The following is a 15481-nucleotide window of genomic DNA, read 5'->3' on the forward strand; positions in this document are numbered from 1 at the left end:
CAGAGTAAAATTTTACTCTGGTGGTTAAAGTTTTCTTCATTGCTGACTTCTTTTCTTTTTCTATTTTTCAAATGCAGGTAAATCACGATGAATTGAAACCCATTTCCAGAAAAGGAATGGATCTCATTCGCAATAATGAGGAAGAAGATGCATTGGACATGGAGGAAAGTTTGGAGACTAAAGAAAATGAAGATCATGTAGTTGAAGCTTTAAGAAATGATCAACCTTTGAAGGACTTTATTGATCTTGGGAAATTAGAATGAGTTCAAAAGGAAAACAAGAGGCTGAAAAGTGAGAATCTAGCATTGGTTGACAAACTGAAGAAAATGAGGGAAACAATGCAAAAAATACAAGAGGATCAAAAGGCAAAAACAAAAGAAATGATGGAAAAGATGAGCAACACAGAGAAAGAAAATGAGAAAGGAGTTTGAAGTACTCAAATCTGAAAATAAACAGTTGGTTGAACAGATTGAAGAAAATGCAGTTCATGCAGCTACCTAAGCTTTTGCTTCTAAAAAAATGCCACATGCTAAAGGAGTAGAACAAGAACAAAACTTTGGGATTCAAACTACATTGAAAGAAACACCTATAGTCGTAGAGCCATTGCAAACATCCATGGTCAAGAAAATCAAAATCAAGGCGAGAAAGAAAAAAGAGATGTCTGATTTTAAATGTGAGCCAAGAAAGGCAAAGAAAAAAAAGACCACAAAACAAGCAATTGAAGTGATATCAAATGAAGTGATTTGTGTTGACAACTTGCCTCTAAGCCAACCAAAGCTAGTTGAAAGGTTTTTGTTTCCAGATAAGGCTGCAATATGCAAATTGCTTGATGAGAATGATAAGTGTCTACTGAACAAGATTTACAATTTAGAAACCAAAGAGTAAGACCATTTTAATTTTATCAAACAATAGATTTTTACTGTTATCAAACTGCAACGTGTTAATCAACATTTTTTTTTACCTTATGACTAATGCAATCATATGGTCCGGCATAGGAAATGGAGTATATGTTACATTGCATGATGTGGATGCAATTCTGAGAGATGGTGTTACTACAAATAATGTAAGTGGCCATACAATTTTCAATGGCTAGTGTTCACTTCAATAACTAAAAATAGTTCATTTTACTAACATATATTTAATTGATTTTTGTTTTTGTAGGTCATTGACAGCTTTGTAGAAATGCTTGAGATTGAGCAACAAGCAAAGAAGTTAGAAAAGAATAAGTCATCTTTTTCTCAAGCCTTTGTTGGGTAAGCCATCAATTTGTGTTTAGTTTGAATTGATAAAATTTAACTGTGGTTTAGTGTAACATTGTACTATATTTTAGAGTTAATTTTTACTATTTGGTTTGCCAAAGATTGACAACTCATACAGTGTGTCACCAACACAACTTGAGACATGACACTCTTATATGATTAAATGCAGTCATTAGTGAAATGGGGTTATGGAGATTTGAGAAATCATTTAATTAACCAAGTGCTTGAGCAAGATTTGAGTGCATACAGATACCTTCACTTTTGCATGAACTCCAATGGGAACAAGAAGGAAGAAAAACCCTACCACTGGACACTTCTTATATTTGACACTGAACTTGATGAGTGGAGACATTACAATTCTTTAAGGCCAAGAGACAACAGAGAAGATCCTTACCTTAAGGATACAAAAAAGATTGTAAGTGCTTTGCATCATATTAACAATAATTTTTTGCTGTGTTTTATTCTTGAATTTAATTGTGACCAAACAATTATGCAATGATGTTAGATAACATATGTGGATAGCAAGTTGGCCAACAAAACGAAGAGAGGTAGAAGAAAGGTTACAAACTTGGTTTCGGTGAAAGATAGTCCGCAACAACGCCCAACATCGTAAGTATTTCACGCTACTATTACATGCTTGAATTGGTAGTTTTCCAATTTGACTAAATCTAACAAGATATCAATTTTTATTAACAGTGTTGATTGTGGAATTATTGTATGTTATATCATGCGCCAAATCATAATAGATGAGCCTATTGCAAATTCTATGGAAGATGATGAAATTAACAATTTTCGAGCGTCAATAGTGCATCAATTTTTGAATGATTATTCAAAAGCATGGACTGACGAACACTTCAACCTCAAAAAAAAAAAAAAAGGCAAGAGCGAAGACCTCAAGGATGACAATGTGGGCAAGTTCTGGGAAACTATTGTGAATGATGTATGTAATTTCGGTTTTTGTAAATGAAAGAATTGTAAAAAAGTAATTGTAAGTGAAAGAATACTAAAAGAGTATTAGATAGTACATGCTATGTCTATTGTTCTAGTAAATTTTACTGTGGTTTGGTGATTAATACATTATTATAGAAGGATATTGTTTTGACTAGGAATGAATGTTGTTATGGATAAAATACAATGATACAGGTTATACTTGTGTATCTCTAATGATATATGTAGTTGTGTTGTTAGATTATTTTTGCACAAAGATTGCATGATGATTATCAGGGGAGTTTGTGTGTTGTGGTAAATTTTGGTGTAGGTTGGAAATGTTTTTCTAAGGGGGCTAACATATTTTCTGAAATAAAGTAAAATTTTACTCTGAAATGAAGTAAAATTGTACTCTGCATAAAAGTAAAATTTTACTTTACTTTGAAACATGAGTAAATTGTTGCACACTGAATCTAAAAGTAAAATTTTACTCTGTATAAAAGTAAAATTTTATTCTGAAATAAGAATAAGATGTTACACTCTGAATCTAAGAACAAAATGTTTTAGCCTGAATAAGTAAAATTTTACTCTGTATAAAAGTAAAATTTTACTCTGAAAAACGAGTAAAATGTTAGACTCTGTACAAAAGTAAAATTTTACTCTGTATGAAAGTAAAATTTTACTCTGAAGGGCGAATAAAATTTGGACTCTAAATCTAAAAGTAAAATGTTGCTCTACACAAAGTAAAATTTTACCCTCTATAAAAGTAAAATTTTACTCTGAAATAAGGTAAAATTTTAATCTAAAAGTAACATTTTACTCTGAAATAAAGTAAAATTTTACTGTGAAACCACAGGCTCATCGCACCCATGGACAACCATTCAACAACATAGGAAATTTGTACTTTGAAAGGCAGTAAAGTTTTACTTTCATGTGAGTGAAGGCAATGCTTTACTTTGAAAAAAGTAAAATTTTACTCTGCAATAAAGTAAAAGTTTACTTTGAAATACTGAAAAATTTTACTTTGAAAGTACAGGCTAAGCACAACCATTTCCAACCTTCACACCAACTGAACAAACTCCATTATAAGTTCATTTACATGAAACTTATTCAACCACATTAAAAAAAAATATTAAAATGTCAAACTCAACCACAAAGCAAATCAGAAACTAGAACAGACAACCTTTCAAGAACATAGTAAAAATGTCTTTTATTGCAATGTCTCCTTACAAATCTAGTCTAAAAGACTATACTATTATTGCTATGGACTATTTATTGCAGAAGAACTGCATTATTTTCATACTTCTTTTACAAAATCAATAATGTCTTTCACGGCAATGTCTCGTTGCAAGTCTTCCTATTATGACCGTACTTCTCGCATTTACCACATTGTACTCGCCTTATCTTCTCACCCCTAGATGGGGTCCTATTCTTCCTTGGCCTACCAAGTGGTTTCTTACAAATTGTAGGAAGGACAACAAGATCATCCATAGCTACAAGAGGTTTCTCAACAGTGGGTATTGGATAAACGGACTCAGCATAGCAATCTTTGAACTTGCTAGTGTAATAAAATGGTTCCACATGTGCATGCAAATCACCTCCGCTCTTTTGGATAGCGGTCACCGCGTGAGCACAAAGAAATCCATTCAATTGCCATTGGTAACATGAGCAAGTTCTATTCAAGAGGTCAACGCTAACCGATGGCCGGGATTGAACCTCAAAAACATGATCACTTGAACGACTAACCAACCAAGTTCTTCCACTTTTAAGAGCATTTACTAATGTTGAATCCATCTCCGGACAAAGAAAAGTATTCAGTTTCTTAGCTTGTTCTCTCCTTCTCGACATCAAATCCATGATCTTCAACCTAATTGAATCAATCATTTTTGTAGTGGGCAAATGACGAGCCTGACGGATCCATGATTTGAAAGACTCTGCCACATTTGAGTGCATTTCACCGTATTTTTGTCCTTTAAAATATGCATTAGTCCACTTGTCATAGGGCAAATTGGATAGAAACCTACAAACGATCCCTTTTCCCTTATCTTGCAATTCTTTCAAGCACTGATTAAAACATCCCACTATCGAAGCATAAGCACATGAAGAAAACAAAAAAACTATTCTACTCCTGAAAGTATTGCTGAAACTTAGACCGGAGAACCTATCCCTCAAATTGGCCTTCAAGTGTTGGAGACAAAAATAGTGGTAAGCAGTAGGTAAAACCTTGGGTAAAGCCTCCAAAAGTCCTGCGTTCTGATCAGATATGAAGGTACTTGGTCTTTCATCCAACAATATATTCGACAAATGCATAAAAAACCCATTCCCAACTGTCTGTAGTCTCCGTATCGACAATTGCCATTGTAAGAGGGAAAAAAACCTGAAAAATAACATTTTACAATTAGTAAGTATATTAAACGAAAAGGACAAATATAGTAGATTTTTACTCTGAATAACAGTAACATGTTACTCTGAAAATAAGTAACATGTTACTCTGAGAATAAGTAGCTTGTTACTTTTGAATAAACTATAGTAATATCTACCTTAATCCTCATCCTTCGTTGTAGCTGTTAACAAGGTGCCCTTATATTTCCCCTTCAGAAAAGTTCCATTGATAAACAATAGAGGACGGCAATGCCTAAACCCTTGAATGGAAGCATTAAATGCAACAAAAAACCTCTTGAACCGTCCACTTTGATGGTTATAGTCAAGACGCAAATAGCTACCAGGATTTGTGCTCATCACAATATCCATATACCATCGAATTTCATCATAAGACATAGAGAAATCTCTAAAAGTAGTAGTCCTAGCTTTCTCAACTCCTAACCAAGCGTGATTGTACGTAATGATGAACCCGTATTGATCTATAAATTGACGCGCAACATCAATTGGACGAGTTTGGGGATTCCCACGAACTTCATTAACAATCAAACTTGCAACCAAATTTGAACTCATCCTTGAGTTTTTAGAAGTACAAACTGTAGCTCCACAAGTATGCTCATCATGTAGAGTCCTAATGTAGAAAACATTATTAGCACTTTCTAGAGATGCATGTACTCACCATAAACAAGTTTTGGACTCCCGCATTGAACACACAGCAGTGACCCGACACTTCTCATTCTTCACATACACAAATTCAAATCCTATCTCAATGGCATATTTACATAATGTAGTCCGGAAATCCTTTGCACCTCCAATAAATCTTTCACTTACATGAGTAATTCCATTCACCCATCCACCCATCCACAAGACAACAAAGTCCTTTCTTCATGTTGACAAAACATAGGGAGTAAATCCATTTCATCATCAGTAATGTTGGATCCACTAGCGTCCCCTAATTCTTCAACTCCATGTTTTTCATTTGAAATGCCCATTTCAGTAATAGTCACATCAACCCGGTCAACACCAAGGGGATAAACAAGCGACAACATATTCTGAAAATCAGAATCATCATCAATCATGCATTGCAAATGTCCAGGCAAACAGTACAATAACAGTATGCAACCACTACGGTCAAACTTCTTCAATTTACAACTTAAGAAATTAGTTAAATCCTTTAACGTGCAGTTTGACATAACCTTGAACACAATGGTACGATCACCATACTTGCATAACAACATAAGAGGTGGAACCATTTTACAAATTTGCAATCAATTAACAGTAAAAATTTACTGTCAATCAAAGTAAAATTTTACTGTCACTATCAAAATAAAATTTTACTATCACTATCAAAGTAAAATTTTACTATCATTACAAGTCCAAAAGTCAATTTGTGTTTAGTTTGAATTGATAACATTTTATTGTGGTTTAGTGTAACATTGTATTATATTTTAGAGTTAATTTTTACTATTTGGTTTGCCAAAGATTGACAACTCATACAGTGTGTCACCAACACAACTTGAGACATGAATCTAAAAGTAAAATTTTACTCTGCATAAAAGTAAAATTTTACTATGAAATAAGAGTAAAATGTTACAAAAAGAATCTAAAAGTAAAATTTTACTGTGAAATAAGAATAAAATGTTACACTCTTAATCAAAGAATAAAATGTTACACCCTGATTTTAAAAGTAAAATTTTACTCTGTATAAAAGTAAAATTTTACTATGAATAAGAGTAAAATGTTACACTCTGAATCTAAAAGTAAATTTTTACTCTCTATAAAAGTAAAATTTTACTCTAAAAAACGAGTAAAATGCTAGACTCTGCACAAAAGTAAAATTTTACTATGAAAAACGAGTAAAATGTTACACTCTGAATCTAAAAGTAAAATTTTACTCTGTACAAAAGTAAAATTTTACTCTGTATAAAAATAAAATTTTACTCTGAAAAACAAGTAAAATGTTAGACTCTGAATCTAAAAGTAAAATGTTACTTTACACAAAAGTAAAAAATTTTACTCTGAAATAAGGTAAAATTTTAGTCTAAAAGTAACATTTTACTCTGAAATAAAGTAAAATTTTACTATGAAACCATAGGCTCAACACACCCATAGACGACCATTCAATAACATAGTAAATTTGTACTTTATAGAAATGGTATTATTTGCAGACAATGAACTTGTTTGGTGCAATTTTTTGCTAGTTAAAAATTGATAACTAAAACGCATAAGCTAAAAGAACATATCTCCCATATCTTCTCAATAATCATGATCAACATCAGTGGAGGCAGTGTTTGTGGTGATTGAAGTGTTTGGCAATAACCACCTCTTGACAGTAAAATTTTACTGTCATTCTAACACCAGAGTAAAATTTTACTCTAATTCTCTCAAACAAAAAACATAGCAATAAAATCAGAGTAAAATTTACTCTCATTCTCTTAACAAAAAACAGAGCAATAACCAGAGTAAAATTTTACTCTGGTTCTGTCAAACGAAATCAAATCAAACACAACAAAAATAAATCAAAAAAAAAAAAAAACAAACAAACAAAGACAAAAACAAAAAAAAAAATTAATCAACAAATCAATATACCTAATTGAGAAGAAAAACCTCTAAAACTCGATCAATAGTCACAAATCTCAATGAAACTCTCGTTTAATTGAGAGTGTTGATCGTCGACGGCGAGATCATCTATTGTTGACTAAGTGAGAGATCTTCGGCTTCAAGATCTTCAGATTTGGAGATCGTCTTCATCGATTTCGCTCCTGCGAGATCTTCAACTTAGATTTCAAATATTTCAAATGTATTATACGTATATATAGAGGGGCAATATTGTTATAAAAAAATATAAATATAAAATGTCCTTATTAAGGTAGGCATTTCCTACTCAGGGGCTTTTTGAAAGAAAATTGATTGGATTATCCTTTACCCTAATAAAAAGGCCCAAAATGGGGGTTTCACCAAAAATCCCTATATTGTACATTGAGTCACCATAATATATTTTACGTATGTTTTGAATTACCAAAATTTATTTTACATAATTATGTTTTAATTATGTTATTTATTTTATGAACCTTATTTTATATAATAAGGAAAACCCATGGATATAACTGTTTCTTAAAATGTGTTTTGAGTAATTATTTTATAAGTACCACCGCAGTGGTCCCATGCCTTGGGGGACTTAAATAACTATTGGCCCCTGTTTGGCCACTTTGTGGTCCTCTGTTTGTTATGGATCCATTGACCCCTATTATAATTGTCACGCCGGTGACCCTTGTTTTGTTCTATTCTGTACCGTAGTTATAGTTATTTACATAATTGCTGTATTATATGCCAAATGATTTCCGTATTATATATTCTATATTTAACATCAAGCTCTGTTTAGCCCTATAATTATCCATTGTGATTTTATGCCCTTATGCTCTTAGTATAGTATTTCTCACTCTGCCATGTTCTTATAGTTGTTTACCACTTTCAGGCCACATGTCAGGGCCAGCGTATGAGGTAGGCACAAAGCACTTCGTAGACATAGTTCAGCTCTGACAATTTAATTAAATAGAAGCTCCAATGATTATTTTGGTACCTTCACTTAAATATTATTTCCACTAGCGTTTATTAATTTATTCAAGAATTGGCCGTAGGTAACTTCAGTTACTGGCCATCACGATGCTTAACCCTTGGGTACGGGGAGCGAGTCGTGACATGACTTCTTACTGTTAAACTAATCCATAAGTTTTGTGCAGTGAAACAAAGGATTTATAGATTCCAAATCAAATCAAAATATTAGTGCTGTAGCGGTGGAGGAACGTTAATATTTATACTCAGTAATAGATCGACTCCGCTTCTTGAAATCCAATACAATTACTTACATAAATACACAAAAATAGATACATATATACATATATATATACACACACATGTATGAAAGAAGAAACATGGGGGTTTTACCTTAAAGTAGAGAAGGGGATGGACCTAGAAAGAAAATATTCTTCGAGGCTGGTATATCTGAACTCTAATTGCTGCTCTGCCACTGCTGCTGCCACTGCGCATGGCGTTGACGCAAACTTGTCTTCAAGAAAGGTAGATCTGAGGCGAGAGGGGGGAGAGAGCGGTGATAGCGAGAAGATGGGAAGGTAGCGACTAGGGATGGCAATGGAGGTTAATGGGGTGAATATTAATTCCCCATTCTCATTATCCTATAATAAATTTTCTCCATTCCCATGGATACTATCCTTCCCATCTTCTAATGGGTTTGGATTTTCCCTAGCCCAACTTGGCCCCCTTTTTTTTATTTTTATTTTTTTATTTAAGGTTAACAACCAACTTCTTCTTCTTCTTTTTTTTTAATTACTTTTTTAAGGTTTACAACAAAAGCTAAATATACATTCGATCTTATTTTATTTTATTTGATTCAACAACAAAATTAAATTCACATTAATTAATTAATTAAAAATTTTATTTTAAAATAATCAAATATATAATTTTGAGACAATCAAATAAGTTTTAGTAATTGAAAAAAAAAATATGGAAGAACGTAGAAGATTAAAAATAAAAAATAAATTACAACTATCTCTCTCTCTCTCTCTCTTCCCCCGACAATGTTATAAGAGCCTGTTTACAACGTTATAAGAGCCTGTTTGCAGAAATAAAATGTGAAAGATCCTGTTTGAAGAAAGTGTTATAAGACCCATATTAAATTGCATTAGGGCATAAACAATGAATTGTTTGCTGATCTCTACTAACCAACACTAATACAGAGCTACCCATGTTCATCCCAATAGTAGCGCACACAAAAAATAAATAAATTGTAACAAATCAAAATGCATAACAAAGATCCTAAAGACAAAACCAAAAAAATAATGTCAAAAAACTCTTTGCCAACCAAAGCCCATATATGCATGACTTCACTCTAAATACACATGTATGTTAAAGTACCTATCTGTGTAATTCTAAACATCATAAATGAATTGCACAAAATTATTAAAGTAGTTAGATGTTCATAGTAAGGCTTAATTCAGCTGAAAGCAAAACACACTAAACTCTTAATGCACATTCTTTGGCATTTTAGCTCCCAATTCAACAAAGTGCATTCTTTGACATTTCAACTTTAATTTTTTACAAGTTTTTTACAGCAGCAACAACACTACAGCAGCAGCAGCATTCCAACAGCAGCAGTGCTCCAGCAACAAAACCTACACAAGGATAATAAAGATCAAAGAAAAATATGTTGCTTGACTCTGATTCACATCCATATATTGAAAGACAATGTATAACATGTAAAAAGATCCTACTATGAAAGTTTGAGTTGTCCAACAAGGGAAATGCAAAAGAAAGATCAACTTTGATTGACATCCATCTCATCATATATAGTAGCGTAAGCAACTGATTCCAATGTTGAATTACCTAAAAAATAAGAAAATAAATTAAGTACTGAGACTATTCAATGAAAATATATTATTTTAAAAATAATTACATATTGATTTAGAATAATGCTTGAGACCCCCTTTTGGGGGTCACCCCCTCACCCCCTTTGCCACGTGGCAGGGGGTGATTGGTGGAGCAGAAAAAAAAAGAAAAAGAAAAAGAAAAGGTAACCAATGAGAGAGAGAGGGGGTCAAAGGGGGTGGGGGGAAAAGGGGGGATGAATCATTACTCATTGATTTATTTAAGTATCTAGCATCTCTATAGCCCACAACCAACTCTGTGCACACATTAATGCTTTTAAAGTTTCTAGATGAAGTCTACTCTGATACGGGCTCACCAACCTACCACTAGTGCTAAATGTAGACTCAGAAGCAACAGTGGATACCAGAATAGCTAAAAAATCCCTAGCTATTACTTGTAAGGTTGGATACTTCGATGCATTTGATTTCCACCAAGTTAATACATCAAAATTGGAAGTTCTTATCACAACATCCTCTTCTAAATAATGTTCCAACTCTGATGTTACATTGTTGACTTTTTTCTTCGCTTTCTACTAATTAACAAATCATAATTCGAAACTACCTCTGAATCTCCAAAATTTGAACTTGTAGAAGATTCAACATTAGCATTAGTCCCCAAACTAAATTTTCTTTTCTTTGACACTCTTGCAACAAATCATAACAAAGTTGGCGAATCTTCGCAATTTCCTCTTCAGCTGTATCTCTATAAAGTTTATCAAAATAAAATTTCAACACACTAAGTTTGTATGTAGGATCAAGTACAACAGCAACTCATATAAGACCATGTATAATAACCCAATATTTATCAAACTTTCCCAACATTTTTATGCCATTGATCTAACCACCTCAATTGAACAAAAGAGCCATTGAGAGATAGTTATCCTAATCTCACATAAATTTGGAAAAGCAACATTAGTTGTGGGATATTTAGTTCCAGAAAACAATTCAGTTACTTTATAAAATATTTTGAATCTCCTACAAATTTCTCTAGCAAACTCCTACTCCTCCTCACTTGGCAATGTTATATATTGGGTCTCTTCATATTTCAAATGGTAAAATACATCCTTGTACAACAAGGCAGTTTGGATTATCAAGTATGTTGAATTCCACCTAGTTGCACAATCAAGTCCCATCTTTTTAGTATTCAAATTTTTCACTTGATGAGTTGTTTCTTCAAATTCTTCTACTCTTTTAGGAGTTGCTGTCCAATAAGCTACACTATCTTGAATTTTCTCTACACCTAATATTATCACATCCAATCCATTTTTGACAATCAAATTGAGAATATGTGCATAACAACGCATATGAAACAAAGTCCCACCCAAAAAAAGAGAACTACTATCCAATTTATCCAATAAAATGTTAATCATCGCATCATTGGTGGAACAATTATCAACAGTGATAGTAAATACTTTTCTATCAAGATCCCAATCCATCAAACAATTGAGTAAAGTATCACAAAGAACTTCTTTTGTGTGTGGACATGGAACATAAATGTAACGTAAAATGATAAGCCAGAAAACATTGTTTTTGGCTAGAGAGAATGTAAGTAGATTGGTTACTGACTTCAATAAAATAAATTGTTTAGGTTGCAGTGACACTTTCCTTTTTATTTCAGCAAAATCTCAGAGGTGGAAATGATTAAGGTCATAATGTGCAAAACCTTAATTAAATAATATTTGAGTAATTGAAATATGGGTAAACTGTAACGACCTCATCACGTATAATGATTAGTACTTGGGTAATTAAGAGGATTTGAAATTTAAGTGCCGATTATTATAATTAATTAGGGATTTATAAAAATTATGTAGATTGACTCATACATGATTCTATTGAGGATTTATTTTGGAATTAGAAATAGAATGCCCAAATGGCTCAAGAGAATATAATTAGTGAATTAAGTTATTTTAATTTCGAATATCGGACCGTGTGGAAGTTTAATTAACTATTCGATTCAGATTTATAAATTGAGATTCAATTAAATTGGGTCCGAATTGGGGTTAATTAAGTTAAATAGATTATGAGGATTGAGAATTGTGATTATTGAGAGTTAAAGTTATTTATGGAACGTCCAATTTGAATATGTAATTTACTGTTGGAAATTTGAGTCTGATCAGAAATTGAAGACCTAAATGATTTGGGAAATCGAAAGTGATAGTGATAATAAATTCAATTTAATATTTGGAGCCTTTTTGGAAGTCTGACTAAAAATCTGATTTGGATTGATAAACTTAAGTATATTTAATTAGGCTCTAATAGAAGTCAGTTAGATTAATTAAATTATGAGAGATTTATGATTAGTTATGGTCAATTTAATTATATGTATTATTTAATTAAATCAATCTTAACTATAAATTGAATTGTGGACTAAATTAGAATTATGAGTGTATATTAAATATATATATAATAAATTATTAAGCCTTCAAGTTTTATATGTGTACATGAGGAGAGAGAGAGTAGGCAAACCCACTTATTATTATTGAGTGCATTCTGTGGTTCATTTTGTCTTGGCAAAACCGTGAGAAACAGAGAGACAGCCGTGGGTGAGAAAGAGAGAACCGTGAATGAGGGAGAGTTCAACTCCTTAAATCTTTGCTGGAAATTTGAAGGAAAACCAATGGAAAAGTGAAGAAAAGGAAGGAGAAACTCAAGTTTGGCTTGGATTTGTCAAAATTATGCAAGATTAAATGTCTATGAAGGCTCTAGGCAAAGATTTGTCTCTCAAATCTTGAAGATCCTATGGTATAGAGTTGGATTTATGGGCCATTACATGTATTTTGCTTGAGCATGTTAAGAAGAAGGTGATTCCTTACATACACACATGAATATGTTGGATTTTGAAATTATATGTTACATGCATTCTAGGATTGAGTTATGTTGAAGTTCAATCTTATAATTTGAAAGCTATGGAAAGGAATTTAGACTAGATTGATACATACATCATGAATTTTGAAGGAATTAAAAATAAAGCTTTGTAGATATTGTGAATTGTTAAGATTTGGGTTTACATGTACAATCAAGTTTATGGAAAATAAATTAGAAAGTAATTATTAAGAAATTGATGCTGAGATTAAATATTTGAGTTTGATTTTCTTCATCCTTCACATATTTGAAGTTTTCCATTACATGCATGGTAAGTTTTCAAGATTTTAGAATTTAATTCATATTTTAAAATTTATGACCTTGCGATTAAATTATGATATAAATTAAGAAGTCAAATTATAAATTGAACTTGATGATGTAAAAATTGGTTAGATTTGGTAAGTGTTTTATACATGCATTTTGGATTTTGAGGAATTTAAGGTAAACAATTTCATGTTTTGAAGAGAAGAAGGAAGAAATTTTATAAGAAAAATCAAGTTTATGGAAAATTAAACATTGAGTTAATTTTGAATGTAGAAAAATTAATTAGTTTTAATCTTAATGTCATACATTCAAATATTTTCCTAAGGGTCATATAACTTCAATTTCATGTACATTAAAAGGAATTAGTAAAATGGTGTAGAAATTGAAGTAGATTCAAAATTTTGGAAGTTAATTTGAAAATAACCCTTTTGGGTTTGAATTTATTTGTCTTGTATGAAATTGAGTTCAATCACATATGAATCATGCAAGTTCAAGAAATGGAAAGCGTAATTTATATCTTAGAAATGTGGATTGATATTAATAAGATGAATTAAAATTAAATTTGAGCAATTGGAACATGATTTTGGTTGAATGTTTTCTAATTGGAAGTGTTTACTAAATCATACAATGGTTTTCCATTTTTGTGTACTAAAAATACATGTTTTGAGGCGTTGAATATCAAATTTGAACTTCATTTGCAATTCTAGAATTTTCATAATTTACGTTGTCTGCTCGAGCGAGGAAAGTCTCGCTCGAGTATGAAAATCGAGCTCCTAGAAGTTTTTCAAATTTTACAGTCCGCTCGAGCGGCCAAAGTGGCGCTCGAGTGGAGACCCATTTTCAGCATATTTTGAAAAATTGCATTTGGTTCACATTTTTATTGTCATCTCTTTCCAAGGCATTCTAGACATGATTTACGACTCAACAAAGATTAATAAGCTACCAATCAACATAGATTAGTTAGTTAAAGAATGAATCATTGATCTAGCGGTAATTGTTTAAGAAGCAAAGTAAAAGATCAATCTATTTGGAAAAGAAGGGTTAGTAATGAAAGTATATGTGAAATAAGAACCCGGTTTGTTTGAATGAGAAAGAATAAGCATAGTAGAACTTCGGACTATTTAGACGGAAAAAGACTAGAAAAATAAAGTTTGATCAAGGGAGTAGTTTTGTATTTCAATGTGTATATGTTATGTGCTTGTGTAGGTCGCGCGCCATTGTCTGCTTGATTTATCTGATATGCCCAGTCTATCTGATTTGCTTCTGCAGCCATCTGTGAGTAATAACTTAGTAAAGTTATGTTCAACTGTATCTACTTTCTGTCTGATAAAATAGAATCTGTTTTCTGAAGTGATATGTTCTGCACAATTAATGATTGTCCAATTTCTGTTATATATTCGTGGCATCCTTAGCATCATGTGATATCCGTTGGCTGTTACCCGGTATCGGAGGTTCCTTTATGGAACTTATATCTGTCTGCACTCTGTTACCCGTACCGGAGGCCTCGTCATGGGGGCTCAGCTTCTGTTCTGTTACCCGGATCCGGAGGTTCCTTTATGGAACTGGTTATTCGTAACCTTACGCGTATGCGTTCTATTCTATTAATGTTAATGGATGTATCACGTAAACTTAAGCATGACTTATGATTTCTGTATATGATCTGGGCAAAGTATGATTTTGATACGAAACTGAATTATGATTTCTGAATCTGTACGGACTCATTCATTAAAACCCTTTACTCTGTTATTATTTACTGGGCTTTAGCTCACTATATTTTATATGTATGTAGGTGATCAGGCGCGTGACCAGGCTTAGAGGCTTCTGCCTAGAATCAGTTTTATCAGCCAACCTATGTGCCTCCCGTGGAGGTTTCGGATATTTCAAGTGATTATTGCTATGTGACTTAAAGTTTAAGTTTTATTTTCGTGTTTGGTTGAACAAGTCTTGTGTATTTTGTAAATAGGGTTAAGTTCCTTTTGTGTAATCTGTGTTTATACGACGACTTAAAGTTAATGTCTATATAAAAAAGTTTAAAATTTTTCTGTCTCATAGCTCAATGGACGTTGTATATTGTTATTTGCTTCCGCTAGCCCCTAATATTACGTTAATCTGTCTCAGAGGCCTTCGGTAATCCCAGGATCACCGGCCGATTACGATGCTAAACCCATAGGGGTGGGTTTGGCTCGTGACAGAGTGGTATCAAGACACGAGTTAATTTCTCACACACGTGTCCATTGAGCATTAGAATGTCTAGAACAGATCTTAGTTTCATGCATGTAGAAGGTAAGTAATAAGTGGTACATTCAGGAATATGCATATATGTTTGTGTAATATGTTTATTGAAACTAA

General features: G+C 32.4%; 2 protein-coding genes and 1 long non-coding RNA gene across 3 annotated transcripts; 1 reads left to right on the top strand and 2 right to left on the bottom strand.

Annotated features, from left to right (window-relative positions):
- Positions 1 to 3515: 3515 nt before the first annotated feature.
- Positions 3516 to 5818, bottom strand: LOC114278236 (uncharacterized). Its single transcript, XM_028220249.2, has 3 exons — positions 5415 to 5818; positions 4861 to 5196; positions 3516 to 4563 (listed from the first exon to the last, which is right to left on the bottom strand). The coding sequence occupies exons 1-3, from the start codon at positions 5816 to 5818 to the stop codon at positions 3516 to 3518; spliced, it is 1788 nt and encodes a 595-aa protein (XP_028076050.2).
- A 5186-nt stretch (positions 5819 to 11004) lies between these two features.
- On the bottom strand, positions 11005 to 11442 carry LOC145819461 (zinc finger BED domain-containing protein RICESLEEPER 2-like). Its single transcript, XM_082913461.1, has one exon. It carries the CDS (start codon positions 11440 to 11442, stop codon positions 11005 to 11007), a length of 438 nt encoding a protein of 145 aa, XP_082769587.1.
- A 1068-nt stretch (positions 11443 to 12510) lies between these two features.
- LOC145820686 (uncharacterized) lies at positions 12511 to 15181 on the top strand. Its single transcript, XR_014362708.1, has 3 exons — positions 12511 to 12807; positions 14339 to 14407; positions 14922 to 15181. It is a non-coding gene; the product is annotated as an uncharacterized LOC145820686 (long non-coding RNA).
- The last annotated feature ends 300 nt before the right edge of the window (positions 15182 to 15481 follow it).

The sequence above is a fragment of the Camellia sinensis genome, chromosome 2 (assembly GCF_055761805.1).
Source record: "Camellia sinensis isolate YWXY chromosome 2, ASM5576180v1, whole genome shotgun sequence".
Classification (NCBI taxonomy): domain Eukaryota; kingdom Viridiplantae; phylum Streptophyta; class Magnoliopsida; order Ericales; family Theaceae; genus Camellia; species Camellia sinensis.

Bases quoted from the DNA above. Each gene is read 5' to 3' on its own strand.
- LOC114278236 (XM_028220249.2), bottom strand. From the start codon at position 5,818: ATGGTTCCACCTCTTATGTTGTTATGCAAGTATGGTGATCGTACCATT. The intron at 5,197-5,414 runs GTGAATGGAATT...TTTCTACATTAG, and splicing joins TCTTGTGGATGGGTGGATGG to GACTCTACATGATGAGCATA. The intron at 4,564-4,860 runs GTTTTTTGTTGC...GTTATTTTTCAG, and splicing joins CAAAGTGGACGGTTCAAGAG to GTTTTTTTCCCTCTTACAAT.
- LOC145819461 (XM_082913461.1), bottom strand. From the start codon at position 11,442: ATGGATTGGGATCTTGATAGAAAAGTATTTACTATCACTGTTGATAAT.